The 27,992-nt window shown below is 42.2% G+C and overlaps 1 protein-coding gene across 3 annotated transcripts in view; it reads left to right on the top strand.

Annotated features, from left to right (window-relative positions):
* The first annotated feature begins 1,047 nt into the window (after positions 1–1,047).
* The window catches only part of Dcbld1 (discoidin, CUB and LCCL domain containing 1), a 96,082-nt gene continuing 69,137 nt past the window's right edge, over positions 1,048–27,992 (top strand). For all 3 annotated transcript variants that reach the window (XM_029564812.1, XM_029564810.1, XM_029564811.1), the window contains exon 1: positions 1,048–1,277. In XM_029564812.1, the coding sequence (XP_029420672.1) occupies positions 1,169–1,277 (109 nt within the window). In that variant the 5' untranslated portion in view covers positions 1,048–1,168. The remainder of the gene's footprint in view (positions 1,278–27,992) is intronic.

Genomic DNA, 27,992 nt, shown 5'->3' with positions numbered 1-27,992 from the left:
GCGTGGTGGTGCCAAGGTTGTGGCCTTACACAGAGCAAGTGCAGGGGGTTCTGGAGGAAAGCAGAGATGGGCAGTCTTTAAAACAAGTCTTTACTCTCCATTCCCACGCTCAGGACGCCTGCTGAGCTACGAAGCAATAGCCTTCAATGTACCCTCCTTCCAGTCCTTCCCATAACCTCAGACAGGTGGATCAGTCACTGCTCAGTCTGCGGCTTCCTGGGCTCCTCCAAGCACTCTGAAGCCTTAGCTAAGTGTCCCTTACCCAGCCCTCCAGGCCCTACTCCACCATCTGCTTTCCCCTTGGCCGCGCACTTCCCTGTCTACCGAGCCCAGCCACACTGGCCCTTTTCCTCCTTCCGATCCTCTGTACCTGGTCAGTAACTTCTGTCCTGAGCCTTTCGCTTTTCCAGGGCTCATTCACACTCGGGGTCTACTACCTAGACGCCATTTCCCGTCCGATTGCGTCCAGGCAGCCCTTTCACCATTCATTAATTAGGTCTCCCTAACTGAGCTTCAAGTACATTCTCCACGGCAGTGATTACAGTGTGCATCTTATAGTGCCTATTTGTAACGTCTGCCAAGTGCTACGTGGTTGTTTAAGCACCCTGATAAATCAGACTGTTAACTAAGTGAATTGATGAATGAATGGGCCCGAATTGGGTTTTACTGACGACCATCATCATTCTACCATTAAAACACCCCAGTGGCCCCAGCTTGCTCTCACTGGCCTGCACACCCGGGGAGTTGGCAAAGTCCAGCCGCGGTCTCTGGGCGCGGGGCGCGCTCCCGCTGCGGAGGACTCCAGCACCTAGCCGCTCCGGGCCGGTCTTCCAGCCAGGTGAGCGTCTACCGTCCAGGTTCACGTGGATGGAGCAGGTGGCGCCGGGGGCAACGTGAGCGGTCCCGGAGCTTCCCAAGAGCAGAGCACCTGCAGGTCACCGCGGTGAGGGGAGAGGGGGAGGTGACTGCGAGGGGCGGGGCGGGGCGGGGCGGAGACGCCCACGCGCGGCTGGCCAGGGCCGCCCCAATGGGATTCGGTGCCGGGCGGCGGCTGCACCGGGTGCCCGCGCCGCACTCGGCTACGGAGTAGGCTCCCTGGACCCGGCATCGGTGGCGCAGGACCGGTGGAGGGGAGTCCGAGCCTGCGGGGCTGGAGCCCGACGGGACCATGGTGCCCGCAGTGCGCCGCGGCGCTATGGCCCGGGCTGGCCGACCCGGCCTCCTGGTGCTGCTGCTCGCCGTTTGCTCCCCGCTCCGGCTGCAGGCAAAGGAACCGGGTGAGTGAGCGGGGGCTCGGGGAACCTGGGCTGCGGGCGGGCCTCGGGGTGAAACAAGTGGCTGCATCGCCCCGCAGAAACTCCTTCCTTCTCGGCAAACAAGAAAGGCAGCGTGGCGCCCGTCCCTGGCTCTCCGCAGTCCCCCAGCCGGGATCACTTAGTTTGCAGACTTCCTGACTGGCGGCGGCTAAGTGGCCTGGCCCGCGGCGTGTGCGGCCGGCTCTGCCCAGCCTGCTTCGGACCCAGCTGCGGCCCGGGCCCTCGGGGGTCAGAGTCCCGGCGTGCGCGCCTGCTCTGCTGAACGGTGGGGAACGGCCTCGCGAGGCCAGCCTGCGATCCTCGCCGGTGTCCGGCTGGCGACCCGGGTTGTGGCCCGGGTCCCACTAGGGCATTGTGGGAGTCGACTCCCGACTAAGTTACTTTTTCTCGGTACCTTGGCATCCAGTTCCACCGCGTTTACTCAGTCTACCAGATGAAAACTAGAAACTGGTTTTCCAGCGCTAGGTGGCTCTGCTTCATTAATCCATGTTAATTAGTCCTTTGATAAGAAGGGCCAGCTGTCTGCCGAGTCTTTTTTAGTTTTTGTTGCTCTCTCTGCTTCTGCCTCTGTGCTTCTGAGGTTAATTAATGGCAGCGAGCCTAGGCAGTATGCTTGGACAGCTCTCCCCACCGTTGTGCTTTCTGGTGAAACCTACGCAGGCATTTTTTTTTTTTTTTTTTTTTTTTTTTTTTTTTTTTTTTTTCATTGAACCATGCATTCCTTCACCTAGGTATTCAGAGAGTTGATAAAGTGATTCCTAAGTTTACTTACATGCTGATTTGTGAGAAACAAAACAAAAACATAACCCATAAAGTTATACGGTCAAAAATTACTGCAACACAACACTAACATGTAAAATTGCATTGTGTAAGGTTTTATGAATTTTTAAATATTGAAAAAAATCCCAAATTGATGTTTGAAAGTGTATTCATTTTTTTCTGTTTTACTTTGCGTGGTTTTTGAGATAGGGCCTTATTCTGCACCTACCTCGGGCTGGCCTGAAACTCATTATGTAGCATAGACTAGTCTTGAACTAGTGCCAATCCTGCCTCATGCTGAGATTACAGGCCTGAGCCATATGTCTGACTCAATTGATTGTTTTATTTTTGATACAGGGTCTCTAGTAGACCAGTCTGACCTCAAATTCACTATATAGCTAGGTCTGCCCTTAAACTCCTGATCCCCCTTCCTCAGCCTCTGAAGTACTAGAATTATAAGCATGAACCACCACTGAAAAGTCACTCTTAACCCTACATCTGTAAACCCACCTCACAGTATGACCCTGCACTAATCTGGTCAAAGCTATCACCCATTTTCATGTAATTTCAGACTTAAAATGGTCATCAGCACTTAAAGGACACTATAGAGTAGCTCTAAGGGAAAAGATATGATTGTTTAGGTTCTTACTGAGCTCCACATTTTAGACCTTATTGCCATTGACTGATAGAAAAAAATGCTGTTGTTAGGGTTACTGTGAAGCATCCACGAGCTGAGGTCATTTAAAATAAACCAATGATGCCAAGCATGCGGGTGTGAACCTCTAGCCTTAGCATTTGGGAGAATTGAAGCAAGAGAATTGGCTCCAATTTGAGGACAGTCTGGATTGCATAGTAAATATCAGGCCAGCAAGAAGGAGGAGGGAGAGATGGAGGGAGGAAGGGAGGGAGAAAAAAAGGAAGGATATACAATCACACATAAAAGGTCAAACTTAGATTTGGAATATTTACTGAAAAAGAGCTAGGAACTCCAAAGTTAGTCATTGCTGAGTTAAAAGACTTTCATATTTATTTATTTATTTATTTATTTATTTATTGTGTGGGAGTGTGCATGTATATGAAGGTCAGAGGACTTCTTGCAGAAGTCCTTCCAACCATGTGGATTCTGGGGATGAAACTCAGGTTCTCGGGCTTGGCAGCAAGCACCTCTACCCACTGAGCCATCTCTCCAGTACTTTTTCAAAAAATATTTTTTAATTTTTAAAAAAAATTATGTGTGTGTGGGGCTGGAGAGATGGTTCAGCAGTTAGAGCACTGGCTGTTCTTACAGAGAACCTGGGTTCAGTTCCCAGGACCCACATGGTAGCTAACAACTGTCAGTAACTTCAATTCCAGGGGATCTGACATCATCTTCTGGCCTCCACAGGCTTTATACAACACTTACATACATACAGGCAACACACTCATACACATAAAATAAAAATAAATGACTAAAAAAATTTCAAACTATGTGTATGTGTGTGTCTGTGTGGGGGCATGTGCAGATACCCATGGAGATCAGACTAAGGTGTCAGATCTCCTGGAGCTAGTTACAAGTGGTCTTGAGCTGCCTGTCGTGGGTGCTGGGAACTGATCGCAGGTCCTTTACAAGAGCAGAATGTTCTTTTAACTGCTGTGCCATCTTTCCAGCCTCCCTTTTTTTCTGTTTTGCTTTCTGTAGCCCCATATGACCTAGAACTCACTATGTAGCCCAGTGTAGCCTCAAACTTGCTATGTAACAGAATGATCTTAAACTTCTTCTTTTTCAATATTTTATTTATTATTTTATTTTATGTGTATGCATGTATTGCCTGCATGTAGGTAAGTGCCTGCATGTGGTGCAATGCCCTTGGAGGACAGAAGAGGCTGTCGGATCCCCTGGAACTGGAGTTATGGACAGTTGTTAGCTGTCATGTGGGTGGTGGGATTTGAACCTGGATCTTCTGCAAGAACAGTCAATATTTTTAACTGCTGAGCCATCTCTCCAGCCGGATCTTGAACTAATCTTCCTATTTCTATATCTTTCATGTGCTAAGATTATAGCATACACCAGCATGCCTGGATTTTATGATTTTTCAATAGTTCTCACATCTATCGTCTTCCAGAGTAGTACTTGATGACACAGTTTTCAAGTGTTCACAACTATAAGCGTCCGCACCTGTTTCAGGTCTAGAGATACACTACAAGCCAGAGACATGTGGTTGAATGTTGTCGTGGAGACTGGTGTTCTCTGTGCTTTCGTTAGCATCCTAGCCTATTTTTGTTAAGAACACACTGCACTGCATCTAACCTTAGTTGTTTCTGCAGTTGGCCTCCTGTTGGTCTTCCTACTTCCTCAGCCTCCAAGACCTGCCTGGTCACGTGCCTAGTATCTCAGGAAGCTTTATAAAGCTTCAGACTCCTAAGTTTTTTTTTTATTATTATTATTTTTTGAGTCAGGGTCTGGCTGTGTGGCTCAGGCTGCCCTTGAACTGGCTTTATAAGCTCAGGCTGGCCTCAAAATTCTGATCCTTCTGCCTTAGGCTCTGAAGCACTAAGATTACAGGTATGAGCCACTACATCAGACTTTAACCTAAATATTTATGATCCTAGTCATGGAAATTATTTGAATTTTTTATGTTTGTTAGGTTCTGGTGACTTCATGAGACTGTAGTGGTTCCTTATATGACTGCTGCTGCTTTTATGGTGCTTTTATTCAATTTATTTTGAAAGTGTCCATTCCCCCAGACACCAGTGCACTTGCTGAGTACTGTGACCAGAGTTCAGCCTCTTGTTTTGCTCTTTTTCTTGGGACCCACTCCTCTGAGGATAGCTATTTACATAGACTGCCTCAGGTGATTTTTAACTTTTCATAATATGACATGTAAATTGCTCATTTGTTTTGATTCAGTTTGTAGAAATCCATACACCTGGATTTAGTCCAGCATTATTACCTTCATATAAATATTGTAGAGTAAAATGTTCTTAATTTTTTTAAAGGTATTTTTATTTGTTTTTTGACAGTTTCATGCCCTATGTAATGTATTTTGACCCCCGCTCCTTTTACCCTTTCTTACTCCCGTCCCACTGCCTCCTACATTCCTCTTCCCATCAAGTCTCCCTCCTGCTCTCATGGCTTTTTTTTCTTCATCTTCTGATTTAATTAGGTTTGCTTGCATGAGCATGGTATGGGATCGTTTGCTGGAACATGGGCAGTTTACGAGTGGCCATACTATTGAAGAAAAATAACTTCTCTTCCCCCAGCAGCCATCACCTGCCAAGAGCTCCTCATCTAGAGGAGAGGCCTTCCATCCATTATGGAATGTTGACTGGCTCAGTCTTGTGCAGGCCTTGTGCAGATAACCACAGCTGCTGTGGGTTCATGAGTGTAACAGCCATGCCATGTCTAGCAGATAGTGTTTCACAACAGTCCTCTCCATCTTCCGGCTCTTAACATTCTTGTCCTTAATTCCTGTGATGCAATCTAAAAATCCTGATTCTTTTTTCACCAAAATATGTGCGTATGGGGATTAAGATTTCCTCCTGGTGCTTTAAATATAGGAGAAAATGAAAACAAGAGATTGACCTTTGGAGGTGTGCAATTGTAGTATCAAATCCTGGATGCATGCAGATTGCTTTAAAAACCTCTATCCACCTCCTAGTTTATTGCTGTTTGAAGGTCTAATCTCCATCAGTCATTTATATTTGACTAAACACGTGACTTGCTGATACCTGTTATTTTAGGCAAGAGGCTCTTTAAAAAGTAAGGACTTTATCCTGACACCTTCTGTACAGTGTGTGCCTTCATGCAGACTTTTTCTTGATCCTATCTATCCAGAGGAGAATCTGAGGCTCAGCCAGTCCTGCAGACTAGGTTACTCAGGGCAGTGACTGTGACTGTCATCCTTGCCATCCCTAGTATCTGACAATAACAATAAATACTCTTGAGTGGAACTGAACAAGCTCTTTGTGTTCAGGAGATATTTTCAAACCATTTCTTAATTAGTGGAAAGTAAGTAATAAAGTGCTTAATGAAGTTCTTTATGTGGGTATATCTGCACCTTCTACTAATTAATTTTGTTTACCAAACCCAGCTCTCTTGGCACGCTTGATTCTCTATGTAAGGACGCCTTTTACATGGAAATGCAACAGAGAAGGAATGTGCCTTCAGAACAGTCTGTACCATATGGCTCTAGTGGATGTGATTTGCAATATTCAGAAACATCGTTTTATCAGGTATCTCAGAACAAAAAGAAGGCTGTTCAAGGAGTCAGTAAACAAGTCAAAGGATGCCCTTAAAGCAGGACTTGAACTCAATAATGTTTCATGCTATTAATTGATTTTTTGTAATTTACACCCTTTAACCTCGTGATACAAACAGATTTGAGAACCATACGAAAAACCCATAACTGGGAAATAAGTAAGACATCTATCATTTTTGAGGAATTATGGGGTGTTTCTTGTTTTAGATTTTTGTTGTTTTTGTTTGTTTGTTTTTTTAAGACAGGGTCTCCTGTAACCCAGGCTGGCCTTGAATTCTTGTGAATGAGTATGTTCTTGAATTCCTAGTCCTTCTGCCTCTACTTTGCAAGTGCTGGTATTACAGGCATGAGCCACCATGGCTGGCTTTTCTTTTCCCTTATGTTTGTTGTTTTTTGTTTGTTTGTTTTATTTTGCTTTAAAGATTTTTTTAATTAATTAGCTTAATTAATTTTATATGGATGAGTGTTTTTCCTGCATGTATGTAAGTACACCACATTCATGCCTGGTGCCTGCGGAGACCAGAAGGTGTTAGATGCCCTGGAACTGGAGTCAAGGACAGGTGTTAGCCACCATGTGGGTGCTAGAAGAACATTTAAGTGCTGTAACCACTGAACTCTCTCTCCAGCTTCTGTCTGATTTTTGAGACAGGGTCTCACTGTGTAACCCTTGCTGGCCTGAAACTCACAGAGATCTGCCTATCTCTGCTTCCTGGGTGTTGGGATTAAAGGCGTGTACCACCACTACCATGTCTGGCCATTATATGGACCCAAAACACATTTTTTTTGTTTTCTGTTTTTAATTATTTAAGGTTTTAAAAAGATTATGTGTATGTGTGTGTGCCTGAGTGTATATATATATATATGCACCACATGTGTGCAGGTGCCCATGGAGGTCAAGACAAGGCATTGGATTACCTGGAGCTGGAGTTGCAGGTGGTTGTGAGTTACCTGATATGGGTGCTGGGAACCAAACCCAGTTTTTTGCAAAGCAACAAGTGCTTTTAACCACCGAGCTATCTCTCCAGTCCCTATTTGAGTTTTATTTTAATTTGTCTGTACATTTTGAATGGCTATGTGTGTGAATACCACTTGTCAGGTGTGTTTTCTTGACCTGGAATTACAAGTGATTGTGAGCTGCCTGACATAGTTCTGGGAACTGAACTTGGATCCTTGGGAAGAACAACATTCGCTACTAACCTCTGAGCTATGTCTCTAGTACCCCTCCCCCTTTTGCAGATGTTGTCTGAGGTTTTATTTGTTTTAAAGTGAGGGAAAAAAAACTTTAAGGAAACACATTTTGTAGAGACTTGGATTGCTTTCTATGTATGTCTGTACCTTAAAGCTTCATGTGGCTAGATTAGCTCAGTTTGTCCATATAAGAGTAATTGGTTGTTTTCTCTACTGTGGAGGTAATGCACCTAACCTACTAGGCATTGCGCTCAGCACATAATATGAGCTCAGGACACATCAGCTGCTTCACTCTCTATCACTGTCTGTATTATCAACTTGGCAGTTATCAAGGCCTTGTGTTCCACCCCCTCTAGTCCTACTGCCTCTAATTCATTCCCTGCTGTGCTCCCCCACACTGAAACCTATCCAGCTTTACCAGTTTACTTTCTTGCTACTTCTCCATGGTGTCAGGCCCCCTTCTACCCCAGGGCCTTTGCATGTGCTGGCCTTGAATATCCATGTGGCTCACTCCCTCTTGTTTGGATATCATCTACTCAGGGAGAATGTTCCTCACCACCTGAAGCCCTCTTATTTCCCAAACTCCCGTTCTTCTTCCCTCCTTTCAGTTCTCTCTAGAGCACGTGCCCTCTTCCAGTATGTCATTTACACTTTGGGTAATGTGTTTTTCATACTACACTATGATGTCCATGAGGACATGCTCATGCCTAGCACATGCTTGGTAGGGCTGAGTGCTCAGTGAAGATGGGGTGAGAAGTAACACAGGCCTGCCCTGTTGCTAAGGCTTGCACCTCAGTGGTTGAGAATCAAAACCTGAACACAGCAAGGTAATAAGATTATCTAATCCAACTGCTGTTAGCAAGTAAAGAGGTTGACAGTATGGATTTAAAATAGAAGAACTCAGGCAGTTAAGATGGCGTAGCTGGTTAAAGGTGCTTGCTGCCAGGCCTGATTACCTAAGTTCGAACCCTGGGACCCATATGGTAGAACGAGCGATCTGATGCCTATAGATTGTCCACTGACCTCCACAAGCACACTGTGGCAAATCCCTGCCCCACATATGGACGGACACACCCACACACTTAATTAATTAATTAAAAATTAAAATAAAAGAACTCATTCTCGTGTACAAGAAGTCTGGCACTGAGGGAAAAACGTTGTCAGAACTTCAGATTATCTTTCCATTAGACTGGAAAGTAATTTTTGCAAAGGAAGGCTCATGCTGATGTCATCTTCCAGATGTTCATTCCCTGCTTTGTATATATTTAAAAATTAGTTGTTTGGATGTGGGGTAGAAGAGACTTATTTGATGGAAGAAAAAGAAAATGTGGTGATTTCTAAACCAGTGTAGAAATGAAGTTGTAGCTGTGCGTCCTGGTCTACTGCATCCAGAGTAGCTGCCAGACTTATGACTTTTCAGAAGTTGAAGAGAAGGGGTTGTTTGGAGGATGGAGGAGGGGCTGGGGAAGTCTATCAAATCCATGAGAACAGAATTGAGACCAAGCCTGGTACTTCACTATAGAACTTGGCAGATGACAGGCTCCAGATAACCATTTCCTGAGTCCATTGTCTGGCTGGGGCAGTTATGACACCTTAGCTGAGGTTTCAAAGAATGAGGTGAAGGGTAAGATTTGCAATTATTTCAAACAAAATTGTATGTATGTCTTTTACAAGGCCCTGGAAAAACATTGTTATATTAGCCAGGTTTCCATCACTTTAATGAGAAAATGCAAGAAAATTGATTTAAAGGAGGGAAGATTTATTTTGGCTCATGGTTTTAAAGGTTTCGGAACAAGTTAACTGACTGGGTTGTTTCTGAATCTGTGGCAAGGCAGAGCATGGGGAGCATGTGATGGAACAGTGCTGCTTACCTCAATGCAGTCAGGAAACAGACAGGGAATCAGGGTCAAAAAACATCCTTCAAAGGCAAGCCCCAAGGATCTCACTTAATGAAGTTTCTATCATTTGTCAATAACCAGTTAATCTATGAATTCTTCCATAGATTAATCCATTAGTGAGGTCCGATCCCTTGTGATCCAGTCATCTGCTGAAAGCCTGCCTCTAATCCTGATGCATTGTGGACCAAGCCTTCAACACCTGAGTTTTGACAGCCATGGCAGATCTAAACCACAACCACCCTGTATGTGTTCAAGAAAATAGCTGAGCTCAGTTCTGAAAATTGTTCAGGATTTCTGAGATTCTTTTCAGGCAATAGCTGGAGAGCTACTGTGAGTTAACTGCTTACAGTCCTAGGAATAGACCTGTGAGTCAGCGGTTCTCCTAAAATCTGTGGAATTTAGGGCGGCAGAGGACCTGTTTGAACCTCGAAAATCATTTGAGGGTAACAATTAGACATTTGTGACATTAGCACTGGTTCAGCCATGTTGTCATGGGTGTACGTTATCTGATTCTTGTTTTTGTTAAATGTTAGTAAAAAAATTAGGAAATATGTGTAACATATAAAGAAAACTAATACTTTTTCTTTTGAGACAGAGTCTCATGTATCTCAGAATGGCATTGAATTGGTTATATAGTGAAGGGTCACTGAACTCCTGACTCTCCTGACCCTCCCAACCCTCCTGATCCTCTCCCTCCTGATCCTCCTGCTTCCACATTGCCAGTGCTGAGATTATAGGCATGTGCCACTATGCTGGTTATTCTTTTTAAGGATTTATTTATTTTTGATCATGTGTCTGTGTGTGACTGTGTATGGGTATGTGTACATGAGTACAAGTGTCCTCAGAGGCCAAAAGAGGACATTGGATCCCTGGAGCTGGAGTTACAGGTGGTTGTGAGCCTCCTGATGTGGGTGCTGGTAACTGAATGAGGGTCTAGCCCATTGGCTCTCTTTTATTGTTGCTGCTGTTGCTGTTTGAAACAGGTTCTGCAGTCTGCCTCTTATTGGCATTAAACTCTTGTGGCCGTGTTTCTGCCTCAGCCTTTTCTGAGTGCTGGGATTACGTGGCTGGCCACCGTACGCACTTGTATTTTGATGTAGTGGTTTTTTTTGTTTGTTTTCTTCATCTAACTCAATCACAGTAATGATAACTGTTAAGGGAATTGAGATTGAGAGATCTCATTTATCCTGGGCATATTCACTTTGTAAGTCTAAAAGTGGGATGCAAGTGCTTGTCTTAAATCCTAAATACCTTTACATGGTCCCCTGCTCAGTCAAGGAAACCACTGTATGCTCATGTCCAAGGGAGGACTAGTTAAAGAAATCTTGGAGGAACTCAATGCCAGAAGGTAATTTATGTAAGCAATGTTAATAGCCTTTGTTTTTCTTAGGAGTGATCACATATGACTCTTAAGAATCCTAATTAGTAGCTAATCATTTGCCCCTATGACTATTTGGTAAATTTATAAGTACAGAATACAAAACCAGTGCAGTTTTGGGGACCATGGAAAGTGATACGAGTGTTATAAGGCTTACTTTTCCCAAACCTTGTGTTTCATATTTTAATGGAGATATCATCTCTCTCTCTCAGCTGAGATTTGCTCTTTTTCTGGTCAGTAAATGTTGATTGCTTTTTCTTCCCGTTATATATGCCTGTGCTCACGCAAATGTTCTCATCCTATTTCTTTGTGTATTTCCCACAGTTTCTTTAAGTAATTCTTAATACTTGTATGCCCATCCCACGTGTCACTCCACCTTCAGTATAGATCTTGGGACTTATTATTTGCTTCTCGGACTTATAAAACTAGTAAGTAATTGAAGGACTTTTCATTTTTGAAGAATTCATTTCATATCCCTATTGCTATTGAGGGCTCTTTTGGTCTCTCCCCTCTCAGAATGTACTAGTGACCAGCACAGTACTTATTTCTAAGAGCTTTTAAAAATGTAAACTTTCCAAATCCAGAATTTTAAAAAGGTCTCCAGTGATTGGATTTCATCCCCTGAAATCTCACTACAAGCATCTTTTAGAAGCTACATGAATGGAAGCAAAGTGAACAACCTTTGTTGGGGGTAAAATATTGCCTCCCACTAGGCTATTTCCTGAATAGTCTAATAAAGAGTACTTGAGTAATTAAAAAGAAATTCTCATATAGTTTTTATAAGATGCTCTGAATTAAACATGACTATTTTTCTCCTAGTTCTGATTTTTTTGAGACAGGATCTTACACTGTAGTTCAGGCTGTCCACCTAAAACAAGCCTCAAATTCATGGCAGTCCTCCCACTTAGCTTCCCAGTGCTGGGATAATGGTGTGTGCTGCCAAGTCGGCCTCTTCATGTTAATTTTGAGACTAAAAGAATGGAGCTGCAAATAACAAGGTAGCATGGATGTCAATGTCAATTGTGCAGCTCAGTGATCATAGGAGCATGGGCAGAGCCATAATTCTCTGACTCAGTTTCCTCAAATTTAAGATGGGTGGCTTAGGCAAAGGTTTCCATAGACTACAGTGATTCCATTCTGTGGTCTCTGGAATCAGGCTAGATTCACATCCCATCAGACCCATGGACACAGTTACTCTGCTTATCAGAGCCTAGGGTTCCTCCTCTTCCTCTCCCTCCACCTCCTTCTCCTCCTCTTCTTCTTCCTCTTCCTCCTTCTCCTTCTCCTCTTCCTCCTCCTCCTCTTTCTTTAATGTGTGTATGTGCATATGTGTATTCACATGTGCACACAGGTGCCTGTGGAGGCCAGAAGAGGGCATTGGATCCCCTGGAGCTGGAGTTACAAGCTAGCCCTTTACAAGAGCAGCAAACGCTCTTAACTGCAGAGCCATCCTCCAGCCCCAAAGCAGTGACTTTGTCACACATCAAATAGGGATAATGGGAAGGATGTATATAAAGAAAGAGAATTAGGGGCTTCAACTCTGTTATGATGAAAGTGGTCTATAAGCTATGGTATATGTGCTTTGACATTTGAGATATTACTCTCTGTATGTGTATATACATGTGAAATATTTTCTCAATTTCTATAGAGAATTGTCAACATTTATCTAATAGGATTTTCATAAAGATTAAAATGAAGTTCTTAAAGTATTCCTTATATGTTACCTTTTAAAATAAATATATGGTTTATGTTGATTATTGGCCAGGGCCCCTACATAATTTGTCTTGTGATTTCCCCCCATTCCTGTTTTATGTACTTACTGATTTTGTTGTTGTTATTTTAAAACTCTATTTATTTATTACTATTGTTTGGGAGGTGTCCTAATTTGTTTTTCCATTGCTGTAACAAAATACTCTCTGACCGATACCAACTTGGGTAGAAAAGGGTTTATTCAGTTTATATCCCCCAGGTCACAGTTTATCAGGGAACCCAAGGTAGGAACTCAGGGCAAGAACCTGAAGGCAGGAGCTGAAACTCAGGCCATGGAGGAATGCTGCTTACTGGCTTGCTCCCCTGGCCCCTGCTCAACCCACTTTCTTATGCAACACAGGCCCACCTGCCTAAGGGTGGCGCCACCCACAGTGGGCTGGGCTCTTCTAGTCACTCAGTAATAAGAAGATGCCCCACAGACATGGCCACAGGCTAGTCCAATGGAGGCAATTCCCCAATTGAGGCTTCCTCTACACAGGTGTGTCAAGTTGACACTAAAGCCATCCAGCACAGGAGGGGACACACGTGAAGGTCAGAGGACAACTTTGTGGAGTTGGTTCTCTCCTCCCTCCTTTACATGGGTTCTGGAGGCCAAACACAGGTCCTCAGGCTTCTTCCACATCAGCCTTACCCAGTGAGATTGTAGACCCCTTGTTGTGTTTTCTTTGAGACAGGTTCACATGTAGTCCATGCTGGCCTTGAACTTGCTACATAGCTGAGGATGACCTTAATCATCCTGCTTCCACTCCCAAGTGATGGATTATGGACTTTCACAACCACATCCAGTTCTCTTACTGATTTTTTTTTAAAAATTATAAATGGAAAAGGAAAAGCACATGCATGCGTAACAGATAAATGTGTACACTCTTAATTTCTGTAACTGAGATCTGAGATTAGCTTTGTATTTAATAATATTGGATATGATTCATCTGAATATTGTTGGTGTTTAACATATTAAACATGAAATGAAGATCAGAAAACACAGTATATTCTCGGGGCCAGCGAGATGACTCAGCAGGTAAAGGCACTTGCTGTCAAGCTGGATGACCTGAGGTCAGTGCTGGTAATACATAATAAAAAGGGAAGCCTGACTCCCACAAGTTGCCTTCTGACCACACATGTAACATACACTCGCAACTGCATACATACACATTCTCAAACACACACACACACACACACACACACACACACACACACACACACGATAAAAAACTATATTAAATATTTTGTTTGTTTGTTTGTTTGAGATCAAGTCTCATTGTGTGGCCCTGGTTGACCTGGAACTTGCTATGTAGACCAAACTCAGAGGAATCTACTTGCTGCTATCTCCTGAATGCTGGAAGTAAAGATATGGGCTACCATATCCAGCCCTCAAAAACTTAAAAAAAAACAAACTTGTTTATTTTTATTTTTACGTATATAGATGTTTGCCTGCATGTATGTAAGTATACCACACATGTGCCTAGAGCCCTCAGAGGCCAGAAGAGGGCATCAAGATCAGTCAGTGCTCTTAACCTCTGAACCATTTCTCCAGTTCCAAAAAGCTTTAAAAGTGACTAGAGAGATTGCTCAGTGGTTAAGAACACTGACTGCTCTTGCAGAAGACCAAGGTTAGATTCCCAAGACCCACATGGCGGCTAACAACCATCTGTAGCTGCAGTTCCAGGGACTCCAAAGCCCTCTTCTGACCTCCTCGAGCATTGCACGACCTGGGTGCACTTACATGGAGGCAATACACCCATACACATGAAATAAAAATAATAAATTTTTTTTTTTTGGTCTTTTTGAGACAGGGTCTCCCTGTAGCCCCAGCTGGCCTGGAACTCACTATGTAGACCAGGCTGGCCTCGAACTCACAGAGGTTTGCCTGCCTCTGCCTCCCAAGTGCTGGGATTAAAAGTGTGCGCCACCATGCCCGGCAATAAATATTTTTTAAAGCTTTAAAAAAGAAAACAGCATATTCTGGAGACAGGAAAGATTTCTCTCCATTTTTATTCTTCTTTTAAACAGATGTGAACCACCATTCACCACACCTGTTTATGCGGTGCTGGGAATTGAGTCCAGGACTTCCTGCATGTGAGACAAGCACTCTACCCAGTGAGCTATGTCCCCCGCTTGATTCTCTCTTTCCTTCTTATTTTTAAATTTTGTTTTTTGAGACAGGATCTCACTAAGCTGCCAGGCTAGACTTGAACTTTCAATCTTCCTGCTTCAGCCTCCTAAGTGCAGGGATACAGGCCCATTCTCCCATACCCAGTGAAAGTGTCTTAATCAATCTTCAATTTTCAATTTAAGAAATAGCATCTTGAGCATTAAAATCAATGTCTTGGCATTATTAGTAAATCAGTTGCCAGTTTTCTTTGACTTTATTCTGAGTGTCTATGCAACATAGATAAAACAGTTATCTTGGGCTTACTATGCTATACAAAAATGTTTTTTTCCTTACAATATCATTCATGAAATTAAGGAATGTACCTTTTGTTTTTTTTGTTTTGTTTTTTTTTTTTTTGTCAATGCCTCTAAAGCACTTGCAACTTAGTAACAACAGTGGGAAAAGTCTTGCTTTGGGTATCTAATAACATAGTTCAATTTCAGTATCATTTTTAGAATTCTAAAGGCCAAAGTCCACTTCCCTACACTGGCCCTTGAATCCCAGAAGCCCCATTATGGGATCTCTCTGTACATCCCATCGTGAGAGCCTCGTCCAGGCAGTCACCAGTATGTTCCATGGAATGCTGTTCCCAGGAGATAGCCAATGAGAAAGAGTTCCCTGGGAAACATGCAGGCTGCCTCCCGCTTTACTGCTTCACTGTGCACACTTAGGGCGTTGGCATGTCTACTTAAAGGAGAAGGTGGGGTTCTGCAACTGGCTTACCTCCTTAGGATTAGTGGGCATGTGCTACATGCCCAGCTTGGATTCTTAATGTATGTTTATCTCTGTGCTCTCTGTTTTTTGAGACAGCATCTTGCCTTGCTGTGTAGCCCAGGCTGGCATTGAGCTCTTTGGAGACTATGGCCTGACCTCCTTGTAAAAGTCTCAAGCATTAGGACCAGTTGCTAGTACTTTAGGACACGCAAACCTGGCATGAAGTAGGCATTAGATAAATACTGGGAAGTGTGTTCTAATTCAACTTTCTCAGCAATTTAAAGCATTAAGCATGCCCAGCCTCATCTATCTTTACCACGCCCTGTTATGGTTGGTAATCTAAAGATGAGGAAAATTGATAAACAGAACATGGGTGACTTCTTAATTAAGATCATAGGACTAGTGAGTAATGCAGTTACAGCAAAGTCAGATAATTAAATATATATACTATTATTAAAATAATGGCAATTTAAAGTATGTTGAATTTTTGAGCCAACCAGATGGTTCAGTGAGTAAAGGTGTTTGCCACCAACCCTGACAACCTGAGTTCAATGCCCAGAATCTACATGGTAGAAAGAAAGAACCAACTCTTGCAAGTTGTCCTCTGAGCTCCGCAGGTACACACGTACAAATAAATAAATGTAATTTTAAAAGAAATGAAAATATATTGAATTATTTTGTTGCCAATGTTTGTTTAATATAGAATCTCACTATGTACCCCAGACTGACCTTGATTTCAGCAATGATCACCCTGCCTTAGCCCCTGAGTATTGGGACTACAGGCATGTGCTACCATGTATGCTCAGCTTGAAATATGGTATTATTTTATTTTATCTTATTTTATGTGTGTTCATGTTACGCCTACATGTGTGTAAGTGCATCCGTGTTGTGCAGTACCCTTGGAGGACAAAAGAGGGTGTCAGATCCCCCTGGAACTGGAGTTATAGACAAGGAGCCCAAGGTCGACTAAGTTCCAGGGGACTGTGGAGCAGCTCTCAAAATGTCCTGTAACTGTGGTGAGTCACCTGTCCTCTTGTTCAGGGAGGCCATGGAGACTCCACTAGATGGACTTGAACCAGCGTCCAGTCTGCAAAGAGGAGGGTCAACTCAGAGGAAACATTTCCTCCAAGTGAAGCCAGCCGTGGTCTAGCAGGACCTTTGACTTATCTTCACATAAATGGAACTGGTGAAAGAAAGGGCTCCTCCCAAGCCCATGTGACCCCTGAGGAACAGATCCTCAAACGACCTTAAGTATAAAAATAAATTGATTTATTTGGCTTAATTGTATGGTCTTAAACACCCAAAGGAAAGTATGTCCCTCAACTAATGAGTGGTTAACAAAAAGGTGGTATTATTTACACATTGGAGGTCTATTCAGCAGTAAAGAAAGATGAAATTTTCAGGTAAATGGATGGATATAGAAACTATTATACTAAGTGAAGTAACACAGACTCAGAAAAATAAACGACGTATGTTCTCCCTCATATGTGGCTCCTAGCACCAAATCCTTTAAAATCCCAGGTCCTTTTAATAAGATGATAATATACAGCAGTCCTTTCTGCATGCAATAACTACCATCATCACGACTTCAGCTGAGCCTGATCGCTAAACATAGTCACAATTAGGTTTGTTGACGGTTGTGCTCATTCATTAAAGGAGTGCTAAGCAGGGTCACTGGACCCTCACCTGAGTGTCCAGTCACTCTTCCCAGCCAACTAGTCCAGCCTTGGAAGACAAAAGAAAAATGAGGAAGAACGCAATAAAGGGATGCTTTTGGAAGCCCTTGTCAAGAAACTACAATGGACTCTCATATGAACATTTGAAAATTGCCCTGTTCTGACTTTTTTCTAATTCCCTGTCTAGAACTTGTAATACTAATTACTCTTGCCTTTACTTCTCCTTCACATCTCCTAGTCATGATTCAAGGACTTTCTTTTCCCTCTAGAGATAAGAGTCATGCAATTTGGGAGTCTTTTAGGTAGACCCACTGAAAGGGTACCCCAGTTGCCTCGCCCTGTGTCCCTGTTCAGCATGGAAGAAGCCAGAGTAGTCTGCGTCCCAATTACCTATCCGAAAGTTGGGTAACCTCTTCAGAGGATGGTGTGATAAGAATGGGAGGTAGGAATTGGCTAGGCAGTTAGGGTAAAAAGACCCCAAAGAAAAGTAGCCAGTTTCTTGGCTAAAATTCACAATGTCCTTGGGCCTCTTAGCAACATACTCTGTTCCAAAGGCCAAAAATGTCGAAAGTATTTGGGAGCTTGTATCTAATCCTTAAAAGATTTTAGGGTTACCTCTTTGGGGGAGGGAATATTAGAGTATCAAAAAGCCCCATTAAAAAAAAGAAGAAGAAAGAGTACATGAAGTTATCAGAAAAAAGTGATGGGGAGATATGGGAGGAGTTGGAGGGGAGGGAGTAGGCATGGATTTGATCAAAACACATTATATACATGTATGAAATTCTCAATAAATTATTTTTTTTAGTATTTTTATTTTTGTGTATGTATACATGCATGTGTGTATTTGTGTGTGTGTGTGTGTGTGTGTGTGTGTGTATGCCATGTATGTGCAGGTGCCCAAAGAGGCCAGAAGAGAATTTTGGATCCCTTGGAGCTGGAGTTATAGGCAGTTGTGAGCCACCCATCAAAGTGCGTGCTAAGAGCTGAACTTGGGTCTTCTGCAAGTTAAGCAGATGCTCTTAACTGCTGGGCCATTTCTCTAGCCCTGATGATATTTGACTTTTTTAAAAGACAAACTTTGTTTTTGTGTATTAACACAAGAATCAAAATGGTAGTTGTGTAAACCATTCTCTACCTCCAGGACACCCAGTAATCTTTAACTTCAGTTGAAGTCAAGAGACTGGAGGGTAAACAAGAACCAGAGTTTTCATTGGTTTTACTTGTAGCACATGAAAGAAAAACAGTGAATTAGGTGTTGAGGTTTCTTCCATTTCTTTCACTGAGTATAAAAATTGAAACTGTTTAAATATCAGAAGTGGAAATCATGAATTTGTACACATGGATGGAAATAGGAAGTCACGGATAAACCTGGAATGCTTGTTTAGTTTTCACACATCATGCTGTTGTATTCTTATGATGCTTTCAGTTGACAGGAAACTTAACTTTGAACATGTATATAGAGGACATTTTAAAATTGTTTTTTTTTATTCATTTCGTCTAGTGCAGGCTGACTTTGAACCGGCTATATAACCTAGGATGACCTTGAACTTCTGATCCTACTGTCCCAGAATGCTAGGTGTGCTACAATTACTGGCATGCCCTACAGCAACTGTTTTTTGTTTGTTTTTATGTGGTTACTAGGCATAGAGTCTCCCCTGTGCCAGTACCCCACCCCACCCCCATTAAAAAATATATAAAGAAAATTGATTTGGCTTGCAGTTCTGTTTTTGTTGTAGTTTCTTTTCTAGCTCAGTTTTTTGTTGTTGTTTGTTGTTATTGTTTTTCTGTTTGTCAGACAGGGTCTCTTTGTAGCCCTAGCTGGCCTGGAATGGCTATATAGACCAGGCTGCCCTCGATCTCACAGAGATCCACCTGCCTGTGACTGAGGTGAAGGGAGCACCACCACGCCCCACATATTGTTGCTTTAGTCGTGGTTTCTTTTCCGACTCACAGTTCTGTTTTTGTTATTGTTGTAGTTGTTTCTTTTCTGATTCACAGTTCTGAAGGATATAAAAGTCAAAACTGAGGGGTCAATATTTGGCAGAAGATGGGAGACTCAGAAAATGTACACCCTAGAGAGAAGGTGGACAGCCTCATCCTTGGTGAGAATGCTGTGTTCATGGTAATTAGCCCACTCCTGCGGTCATGGCACTAATTCATTCTTAATCACCTCTTACAGGCTCCATCTCTGAACACTAGTGTATTGGGAATTCAGTTTCTAATATGTAAATTGGGGTGGGGCAATACATTTAAACTGTATCACCTGGAAGCTGACTCAGGGATTTCTTAGACCATGCTTTGAAGTATGACAGCTGCTGAGAAGGGAATGGGAAGGAATTTGGTTCAGATGTGACTGACCCCAGTGGATCTGGCACAGGGGAGACTGTATCCCTAGTAACCACATAAAAACAAGTGGATAGCTGTGGAGTTGCCCCCAGTTGGGACTTGGAGGCCAGATTTGTACACTCCTACATGAAGAACTCACTAAATGGGAGTTCACCCTGGGCAGAGGGTAAGACCTTGGGGAGATGGCTGTCGTCGACCAGCTGAGGCATCTCTACAGGGCTGAGAGCCGAGGACTGCTGGAGGGAAGCATCCCCAGAGGTGAAACTTGACCAGTCTCTTGTGTTCCCTTTTATTTTACTTTCAAATGCTTTTAAGATGCTGAAGCAAAACTATTATGATCTTCATTAGATTATCAATTTTATATGTGATAAGAATCAGATTGGAAGAGATTATCTGTTTCAAAGAACTTAGTCACATGTTTTCTAGCCCATAGCTGTGACTTCTTTCAGCACAATAATAGTAGTATCCATTTCGCAATTGAGAAACTAAAGATTTTGAGTAATTGTTCTCTTTTATGACCATAACCTCTGTTTTACCTTTTCATTTTCTCATAGTCACTTAGGCCCCTCTGCATGTTTCTCCCAAACGGCTTTCTAATATTTATAAAATTTACTGTTCTTGTTGAGGGAAGGATGCATGGCTCTGGTGTACTTCTGGAGGTCACAGAACAACTTTGTGGAATCAGTTTTTGTCCTTCAACCTTCATACGGGTTCTGGTGATAGCACTCAGGTTACCAGGCTAGCACACCAAGTCCTTTACACACAGCCATTTTGACAGCATTGTTTTTCCATTTCTTCTGGCAACACACAAAGTATAAAGTTAAACACAACTGGAAAACTGAAAAGTTTCTAAGAGGAACTGGCGATACCTTGGGAATCTGTCTGCCTCGCCACCAGACAAAGAGCTTGGTAATAATTGCAAGCTTGCCTTTGTGGTTGAAAAGACTGCAGTCATCAAGAGCTCACTTGATCTTAGCCATGGGAGGAAATTTTCCCACACCCACACACAGATGATTGTGTATGTGGAAACCTGTTGTAACTTGAATACTAGAAGAGCAAAGATGCAACTGTAATGAAATCATGTTCTGGAAGTGGTTTCAGTCTTGCAGGATTTCAGAGCACTCTTTCCCATATCTCTCTTGGAACCCATCAGTAGGCAACACAGTCAACTCAGGAGGCAAAACCAGTATGCTTTTAATGAGTAATGAAATGGAATCAAATGGGAAATATGACAGTGTTATAGCCAATGAAAGAATTATATTATTAAAATTTTGTTTGTTGTTTATGTACACATATGCATTTGTGCTGGCTTGGATTCTGATAAATCCATGTTCTGACTGTGAGTCATAATAAAAAAAAATAGGGGGCTTCCATTTTACTCTCAGAACTAATAAATAATCAACCTGAAAAGTCTTTGTGCAATATCTATTGTATATAATGCAATTCATTTTCCTATAAGTGCAAACTCATGAAAAGTTTTGTATGTTTGTGTGTGATGTATGTCCATGTGTGCATATGAATACATGTGCATGTGTTTGCACATATGTGTGGAGGTCAGAGGTCTGTCTTTTGTCTTCCTCAGTCACTCTATACTTTGTTCTAAAAATATGCTTATTTAATATATTATTTGATAATTTCAAACATATATATAATGTATTTTTATCATATTCACCCCCACAGCCCCATTTTATCTTCCTTCTACTGTCTTCCCAAAGAATCTTCCTCCTTTCATGTCGTGTGTGTGTGTGTGTGTGTGTGTGTGTCCCACTAAGTTTAATTAGGCTTGCTTGCATGATGGGTGTGGGGTTATTTACCGAAACATAGGCTTCTTACCAGTGGCTGTACCACAGAAGAAAAATGATTCCTCTTCCCCAGCAGCCGTAACGTGCTGATAGCTCCTCAGCTGGGGGTAGGACCTCATGTCCCCTCCCCCATCTGTGCTAGAATGGTTTTGGGGTTTTTAAAAATATTTTATTTATTTATTTTATGTGTATGAGTGTATTGCCTACATGTATGTAAGTGTACCCATGTAATTTAGTGCCCTTGGAGGTCAAAAGAGGGTGTTGAATGCCCTGGAACTAGTGTTATGACACTTGTTAGTCAACACACGTAGGTATTAGGACCTAACCCAGGTCCTCTGCAAGAGCAGCCATTGTTCTGAACTGCTGAGCCATCTCTCCAGCCACCAAACTGGAATGTTGACGGGCTTCAATCTTGTACAGATTTTTATGTTGTAAACCACAGCTGCTGTGAGTTCATGAGTGCAAAGGCCATCCCATATCTAGAAGACAGCATTTTGCAGCATTTTTCCATATCTTCCAGCTCTTACATGCTTTCCAACCCCTCTTCCATAATGTTCCCTGATCCTAACGGTGGGGGTAGTGATATAGATATACCATTTCTGGTTGAGCAATCAAAGTTATACTTAGCATTTTAACCAGTTATGAGTCTCTCCAGTAACTGCTGCCTTCTACAAAAGGAAGCTTTTCTGGCCAAGGCTGAGGGCAGCACTAACCTATCAGCATAAACAAATATTTAGAAGGCAACTTGACATGTCCATTTAGCAAAATGACAGTAGTACTCTCCCGCTGTTCCCTCTCCTTGCCCTGTGGACCTTTGACCTCCTTACCCATGGGCTTTTAAGGAGGCTTATAGTGTTCTCTCTCATTTTTTGAGATGGGGTCTCTTACTGAACCTGGAGCTCATCAATTCAGCTAGACTCCAATGAGCTCCAGGGATCTGCCTGTCTTTGCCTCCCCAACACCAGGATTGCAGACAAGTCCCACCATGCCCAGATTTTACATGGTAGTAGGAATCTGAACTCAGGTCCTCATGCTTGCACAGAAGCTCTTTACAAGCTAATCTGTCTTCCTAGCCTCCAAAAGTTTTCTTTTTGAGCCTAATTCCTGTTTTCTAGTATTGCAGATCTGAATCCCACTAGGTATATCTTATTTTGCTTTTCTGTTCATGAAACATGGTTTCTTATCAAAGGGAAGTAGTCTTTTAAGGAAGTTATTGTTTTTCTTTCTTAGTTGTGGAACTAGAGTAGACTAAATAAAAAGTTGGCTCGTGGAAATAAGTATCGAGGATTCATTGTCAGCTTATTTAGAAAACAGCTCATATATCCATCTTCCTGAACAACCGGCGTTAAAGCAAAAAGGTAGAGGCATATCCACTAATTTCAGGCATTTGTAAGGTATTACATTCGTATCTGTGGCTCTCTACTAAGGCTGGACTGTAGCTCAGTTGGTAGAGTGTTTGCCTAGCATGCACAGAGCCCTGGGTTCCATCCTGGCACCTCCATAAGCCAGGCATGGGTCTGGTTTACTACACCTGTACTCCCAGCACCGACCAGGGAGGTAGAGGCAGAATAAGTCCAAGATCACACCCTCTGTCTTCTCTGCACTGGGAACAACACAGCTGCCTTGGCCCCTCAACCCCTGAAAATGTATGCCTGCTAAAAAGGAAACAACAACAACAAAATTACTTGTCAATATGTTTCTCTCTTCAGGACTCTGGGCCCCTTGAAGCAAGAACTACATTATTTCTAGCTGTTGCATCAATTTTTAATAACATCAATTTATGGAGCCCTTTCCCTACCTATATTACATGGTAATATAGGTAACAAGTAGACTTGTTACCAAGAACATTAGATAAATTTGGTCTTTTTAGCTCTATTACTTTTCTGATTTAGTTGTGCACACATTTCAGAAATTTAAGAAGTTAAGTGTCAGGGCTGGAGAGATGGCTCAGCGGTTAAGAGCACTGACTGCTCTTACAGAGGACACTGAAGAGGTCAGATTTAGTAGTGAGTACCTTTACCCACTGAGCCATCTTACTGATCCATATCCATGCTTTAAAAAGAAGGAAACCAGGGTTAAGAGATGGCTCAGCTGTTAAGAGCACCGACTGCTCTTACAGAGGACTTGGGTTCAATTCCCAGCACCCACATGGTGGCTATGAACCGTCCTTAACTCCAGTTCCAGGGGAATCCGAAGCCCTCTTCTGATCTCCATGGCATTGCACAACATGGGTGCATTCACATACATGCAGGCAATACACTCATACACATAAAATAAAAATAATAAAATATTTTTAAGAAGTTAAGGGTCCAGTGAGATGGCTCAGCAAGTAAAGAATGCCAAGCTTGAAGACCTGAGTTCGGATTGCAGGCCTGTGCTACCATGCTCAGCTTGACCCTTTTTTTTAATTGTTTTTTATACTTTATTTATTTATTTATTTATTCATTTATTTTGTGTGTGGGCATGCACACCATGGTGCTTATGAGGAAGTGAGAGAATAAGTTGATTCTCTCCTTCTACCATCAAACCCAGGTCCTCAGGCTTGGCAAGCACCTTTACATGCTGAGCCATCTTGCTGGTCCTTAACACTTCTTTTTTAATGAAGATTGTTTCCAAATATTCAAAGTTAAAATAATTCTATTCTGGGGCTGGAAAGATGGCTCAGAGGTATAAGAGCACTGGCTGCTCTTGCAGAGGACCTGGGTTTGATTCCCAGCACCCACATGGCAGCTAACAATGGTCATAACTCCAGTTCCAGGGGATCTGACATCTCTTCTGGCCTCCATGGGCATTGCACGACATGGGTGCACTTCAGGTAAAACACTTGTAAGCATAAAATAAAAAAAATTTCAAATACTTCTGTGTAGAGATCATTTTGAAAGATCTAAACTTATAGCTTCTTCCAAAAATCTAAGCTTTATCCATCCCACTTATTTATTTATTTATTTATTTAAGACTATTTAGGGGCCTTTGAGATGACTTTGCAGGTAAAGGCATCTGTCACCAAGCCTAATGACTTGAGTTTTAATTCCTGAGACCAGAATGTATTCCCAGGAATTGCTTTCTGACTTCTACATGTATGCAGTGGTGCATGTCTATCCACATCCATCCACACAAATAAACAAATGTAATTTATTTATTTATTTATTTATAAAAGGTCTCGCCATGTAGCCCTGGCTAGTCAGGAACTCACAGAGATCCATTTGCCTCTGCCTCAAGTATTAGAATTAAAGGCATGTGCCATTATGCCCAGCCTTCAATTTTTTTCAGAATATTTTTTGTTTTTTGGCAGTTTCATGTGTGTACAATGTATGTTGGTCATATCCAACCCCCAACTCCTCCCTCCCACACCCCCTTCCCATACCACAACTTGCTCCCTTTCCATTTTCTGTTTTTCATTTTTTGAGACAAGCTGTCCTTAAACTTGCTATCTAGCTGAGACTGGCCTTGAACTCCAAGTTCTATCTGCTTTTATTTTTATTTTTTATTTTTAAAAATATTTTATTGTGGGGTATGGTGGCATACTTAATCCCAGCAGAGGCAGAGGCAGGGGGATCTCTATGAGTTCAAGGCCAGCCTGGTCTACATAGTGAGTTCCAGGACAGCTGGGGCTACAGGGAGACCCTGTCTGAAAAAGACCAAAAAATTTTTTTATTATTTTTATTTTACATGTGCGAGTGCATTGCCTGCATGTATGTGAGTGCACCCGTGTCGCGCAATGCCACGGAGGTCAGAAGAGGGCTTCGGATTCCCCAGAAACTGGAGTTAAGGACTGTTCATAGCTGCCATGTGGGTGCTGGGAATCGAACCTGGGACCTCTGCAAGAGCAGTCAGTGCTCTTAACCGCTGAGCCATCTCTCCAGCCCTTTAAGGGAATGGTTGGTCAGTTTCGCAGTGCTGCTACTGCTCCTAGTATTTAGTCCCATAGTGGAAGGACCACCCTTGAAACGTTCGATAGTGGAGAGGTACTTTCCATTAGCAGAAAAGGAAATGATACTAGTTTAGTCATCCTGTGCTTTGGCAATTAAATTCCAGTTCAAAGGAAGGAAAAAACCATTTTGTAGCTGTTGCTTTTGAAGAACAGACAGATTCCTTGTGGCAAAACTTCCTCCTTCCCTCTCCCCCACCTCCTTTGATGTTACACTGCAACCATCAGCATTTGCAAGCTGTTTCATTATCCTGCCTCTTCCCTTTTGTGTTAAGTATTTTAAGGCAAATCTCAGATCTCATATCATTTCTTTTCTTTTCTTTTCTTTTCTTTTCTTTTCTTTCTTGTTTTTGAAACAGTTTCTTGTAGCCTAAGCTAGCCTTGAACTCACTATGTAGTTGAAGATGACCTTGAACCTCAGATCCTCCTGACTCTTCCACCTCCCAAGTGCTGGGATGACAGGTATGTGCCACCATGCCCAGTTTTGTGAGTGCTAGGATGGAACCCAGAACTTCATTCATGCTGGGCAAGCATTCTACCAACTAAGCCACATTACTACGCCATCCAAATGGCATCTATATGATTAAATAGCATATTCACAGATAAAAAAATTAGTTAATAGTTTCTTTTTTTAAAAATATTTTATTTATTAATTTTAAAAAACTTTGAAAAATTATTATTATTTTTTAATCATTATTTTTAAAATAATAACTACATGATTAGAAGAAGCATTTCACTACAGCTTTAACATATTCAGTTACACACTTCAGAGCAAAAGTACATCTCTTTCACAAGTGGGTGCAAGTGTCTAGGTTTGCAGTTGAGTTACTAGTTATATAATATTGAACTCAGTATAAGCCCTGTAAGACATAAAATTGAATGAGTTTTTAATCTTTAAAAAAGATCTCCATTTCATTTAGAATATATTGTTTCTTGCAGAAAGACTCATTGTTTTTGCTACTAACACTGAGATGTTGGCACATCCTTCTCTAATCTGTATGTATCAGTTACTAGTCATAATTGGTTGCACTTGGATCCTTGGCGCCTATGTGCGTCTATAAAGTCGTTGAGTAGATTTCAGTGGTAATGTTTATCATGTCTACTAATTAACCTGATGTAAATTTCTATGCTTCCTCCTCAAATATAATACATTTTTTTAATTTGTTGATTTTTATGTGTGTATATCACACAGAACATCCCAAACCATCTTATTCAACTATACACCCACTTCCCAGATGGCACCCTCCCATAGCCTCCCTCCCCCCACTAGAGGCCTTATACTCTGATATCCCTGCTAACTGTCTGCTGTGTTGTCAGCACCCCCAGCCATTCCCTACTGCTTGTCCATCTGGTGAATCTAGTCAGCCTATCTAGACATCTTTGTTTTAGGAAGGTCACCTGTTCCTGTTCTTCATCTAGCAGCAATCAGTTGTCCCTATTCCTTTAGATAAGATTGGGGTCTGCTGTTCATTTTCCCAGTTCTATGCTGGGTTACTATCTGGGAGTACCTTTGGCCACCCTGGCCAACAACTCAAAAGACGGTATCTCCTATCTGGCATTGTTGCTTGTTAGGTAGCCTTTAGCTATGCATATGGACTCTTAAAAAATTATATTGGCCCCTTTAATCTTTGGTTATACTTTCCTTTTGGGTGTTTAAGGCCATACAGTTGGCCCAGATAAACCAATATATTTTTACTCTTAAGGTCGTTTGAGGATCTGTTCCTCAGTTGGGAGGAGCCCCTGGCTCCTTTCTTTTACCAGTTCTGCCTATGTGAAGATAAGTCAAAGGTCCTGCTTGAACATGGTTGGCTTCGCTTAGAAGCCTGGAGGAAATGATTCCTCTGTGTTGACCCTCCTCTTTGTAGGTTGGACACTGGTTCAAGTCCATCTGGTGGGGTCTCCTCAGCCTCATTGATCAAGAGGACAGGTGACCCACCACGATTACAGGACAGTTTGGGAGATGCTTATAGTCCCCTGGAACTAGTCGACCTAGAAGGGCTAGGAGCAAAAACTGTCCTTTATGTCCCTCTGACCAAATTATTATAGGCCTCAAGGTATGTCTGTTAAACATCAAAGGTTAGTTCCACCAGTCTGCTACTTTTAATTACTGTCTGTCATGTAGATAAATCTTTGGCAAAGACCACTTGTTCTCAGATAGACTTTACCTAGACATGTATTTCTTGATCTGCTATGTATAATTTGTCAGTACTTTGTAGAGTAATATGGTTCCCTCTGGTTTGCAAAACTAGCTAGGCATTGTTTATCTCTTGCATTATCTTCTCACCCCTCTATCATGGTTTTCCCACTTCCCCCCTTTCTTCCTTACTAATACCCCTTCTCCTATGATCCTACCTCTCTTGAGCTTCTTCTTTCCCTTTATCCCCGAGGTACCTTGTATAACTCCCCCCCTCCCTTAAACTAACCCTATTTTTATCCATATCTCCCTTATTAATGTCTGTTTCCTACTGTTCTTCTCTTCTAGATTCTTTCTTTTCCTTTACCTCCCTGGTTCATTTCCATTATCCTGGTTCCTGTAGTTATGTCTGGATACATACTCACTTATCAGGGTTTAGTGCTAGGATCTACGTATGAGAGAAAACATATGTCGAATTTTTCTGAGTCTGTGTTACCTCACTTAGTTTCTAGTTCCTTCCATTTACCTGCAAATTTCATGATTTCATCTTTCTTTATTACGGAGTAAAACTCCATTGTATAAATGAACCACATTTTCATTATCCACTCACCAATTGAGGGACACTTAGGTTGCTTCCATCTCTTAGCTATTGTGAAAAGAGTAGCAACAAACATGGATGTACAAGTGTGTCTG

This window comes from Nannospalax galili, unplaced genomic scaffold (assembly GCF_000622305.1).
Source record: "Nannospalax galili isolate Female #2095 unplaced genomic scaffold, S.galili_v1.0 scaffold417, whole genome shotgun sequence".
In the NCBI taxonomy this organism is placed as follows: Eukaryota; Metazoa; Chordata; class Mammalia; order Rodentia; family Spalacidae; genus Nannospalax; species Nannospalax galili.
The sequence above is the reverse complement of the archived record's forward strand: the minus strand, read 5'-3'. Positions and strand labels throughout refer to the sequence as shown.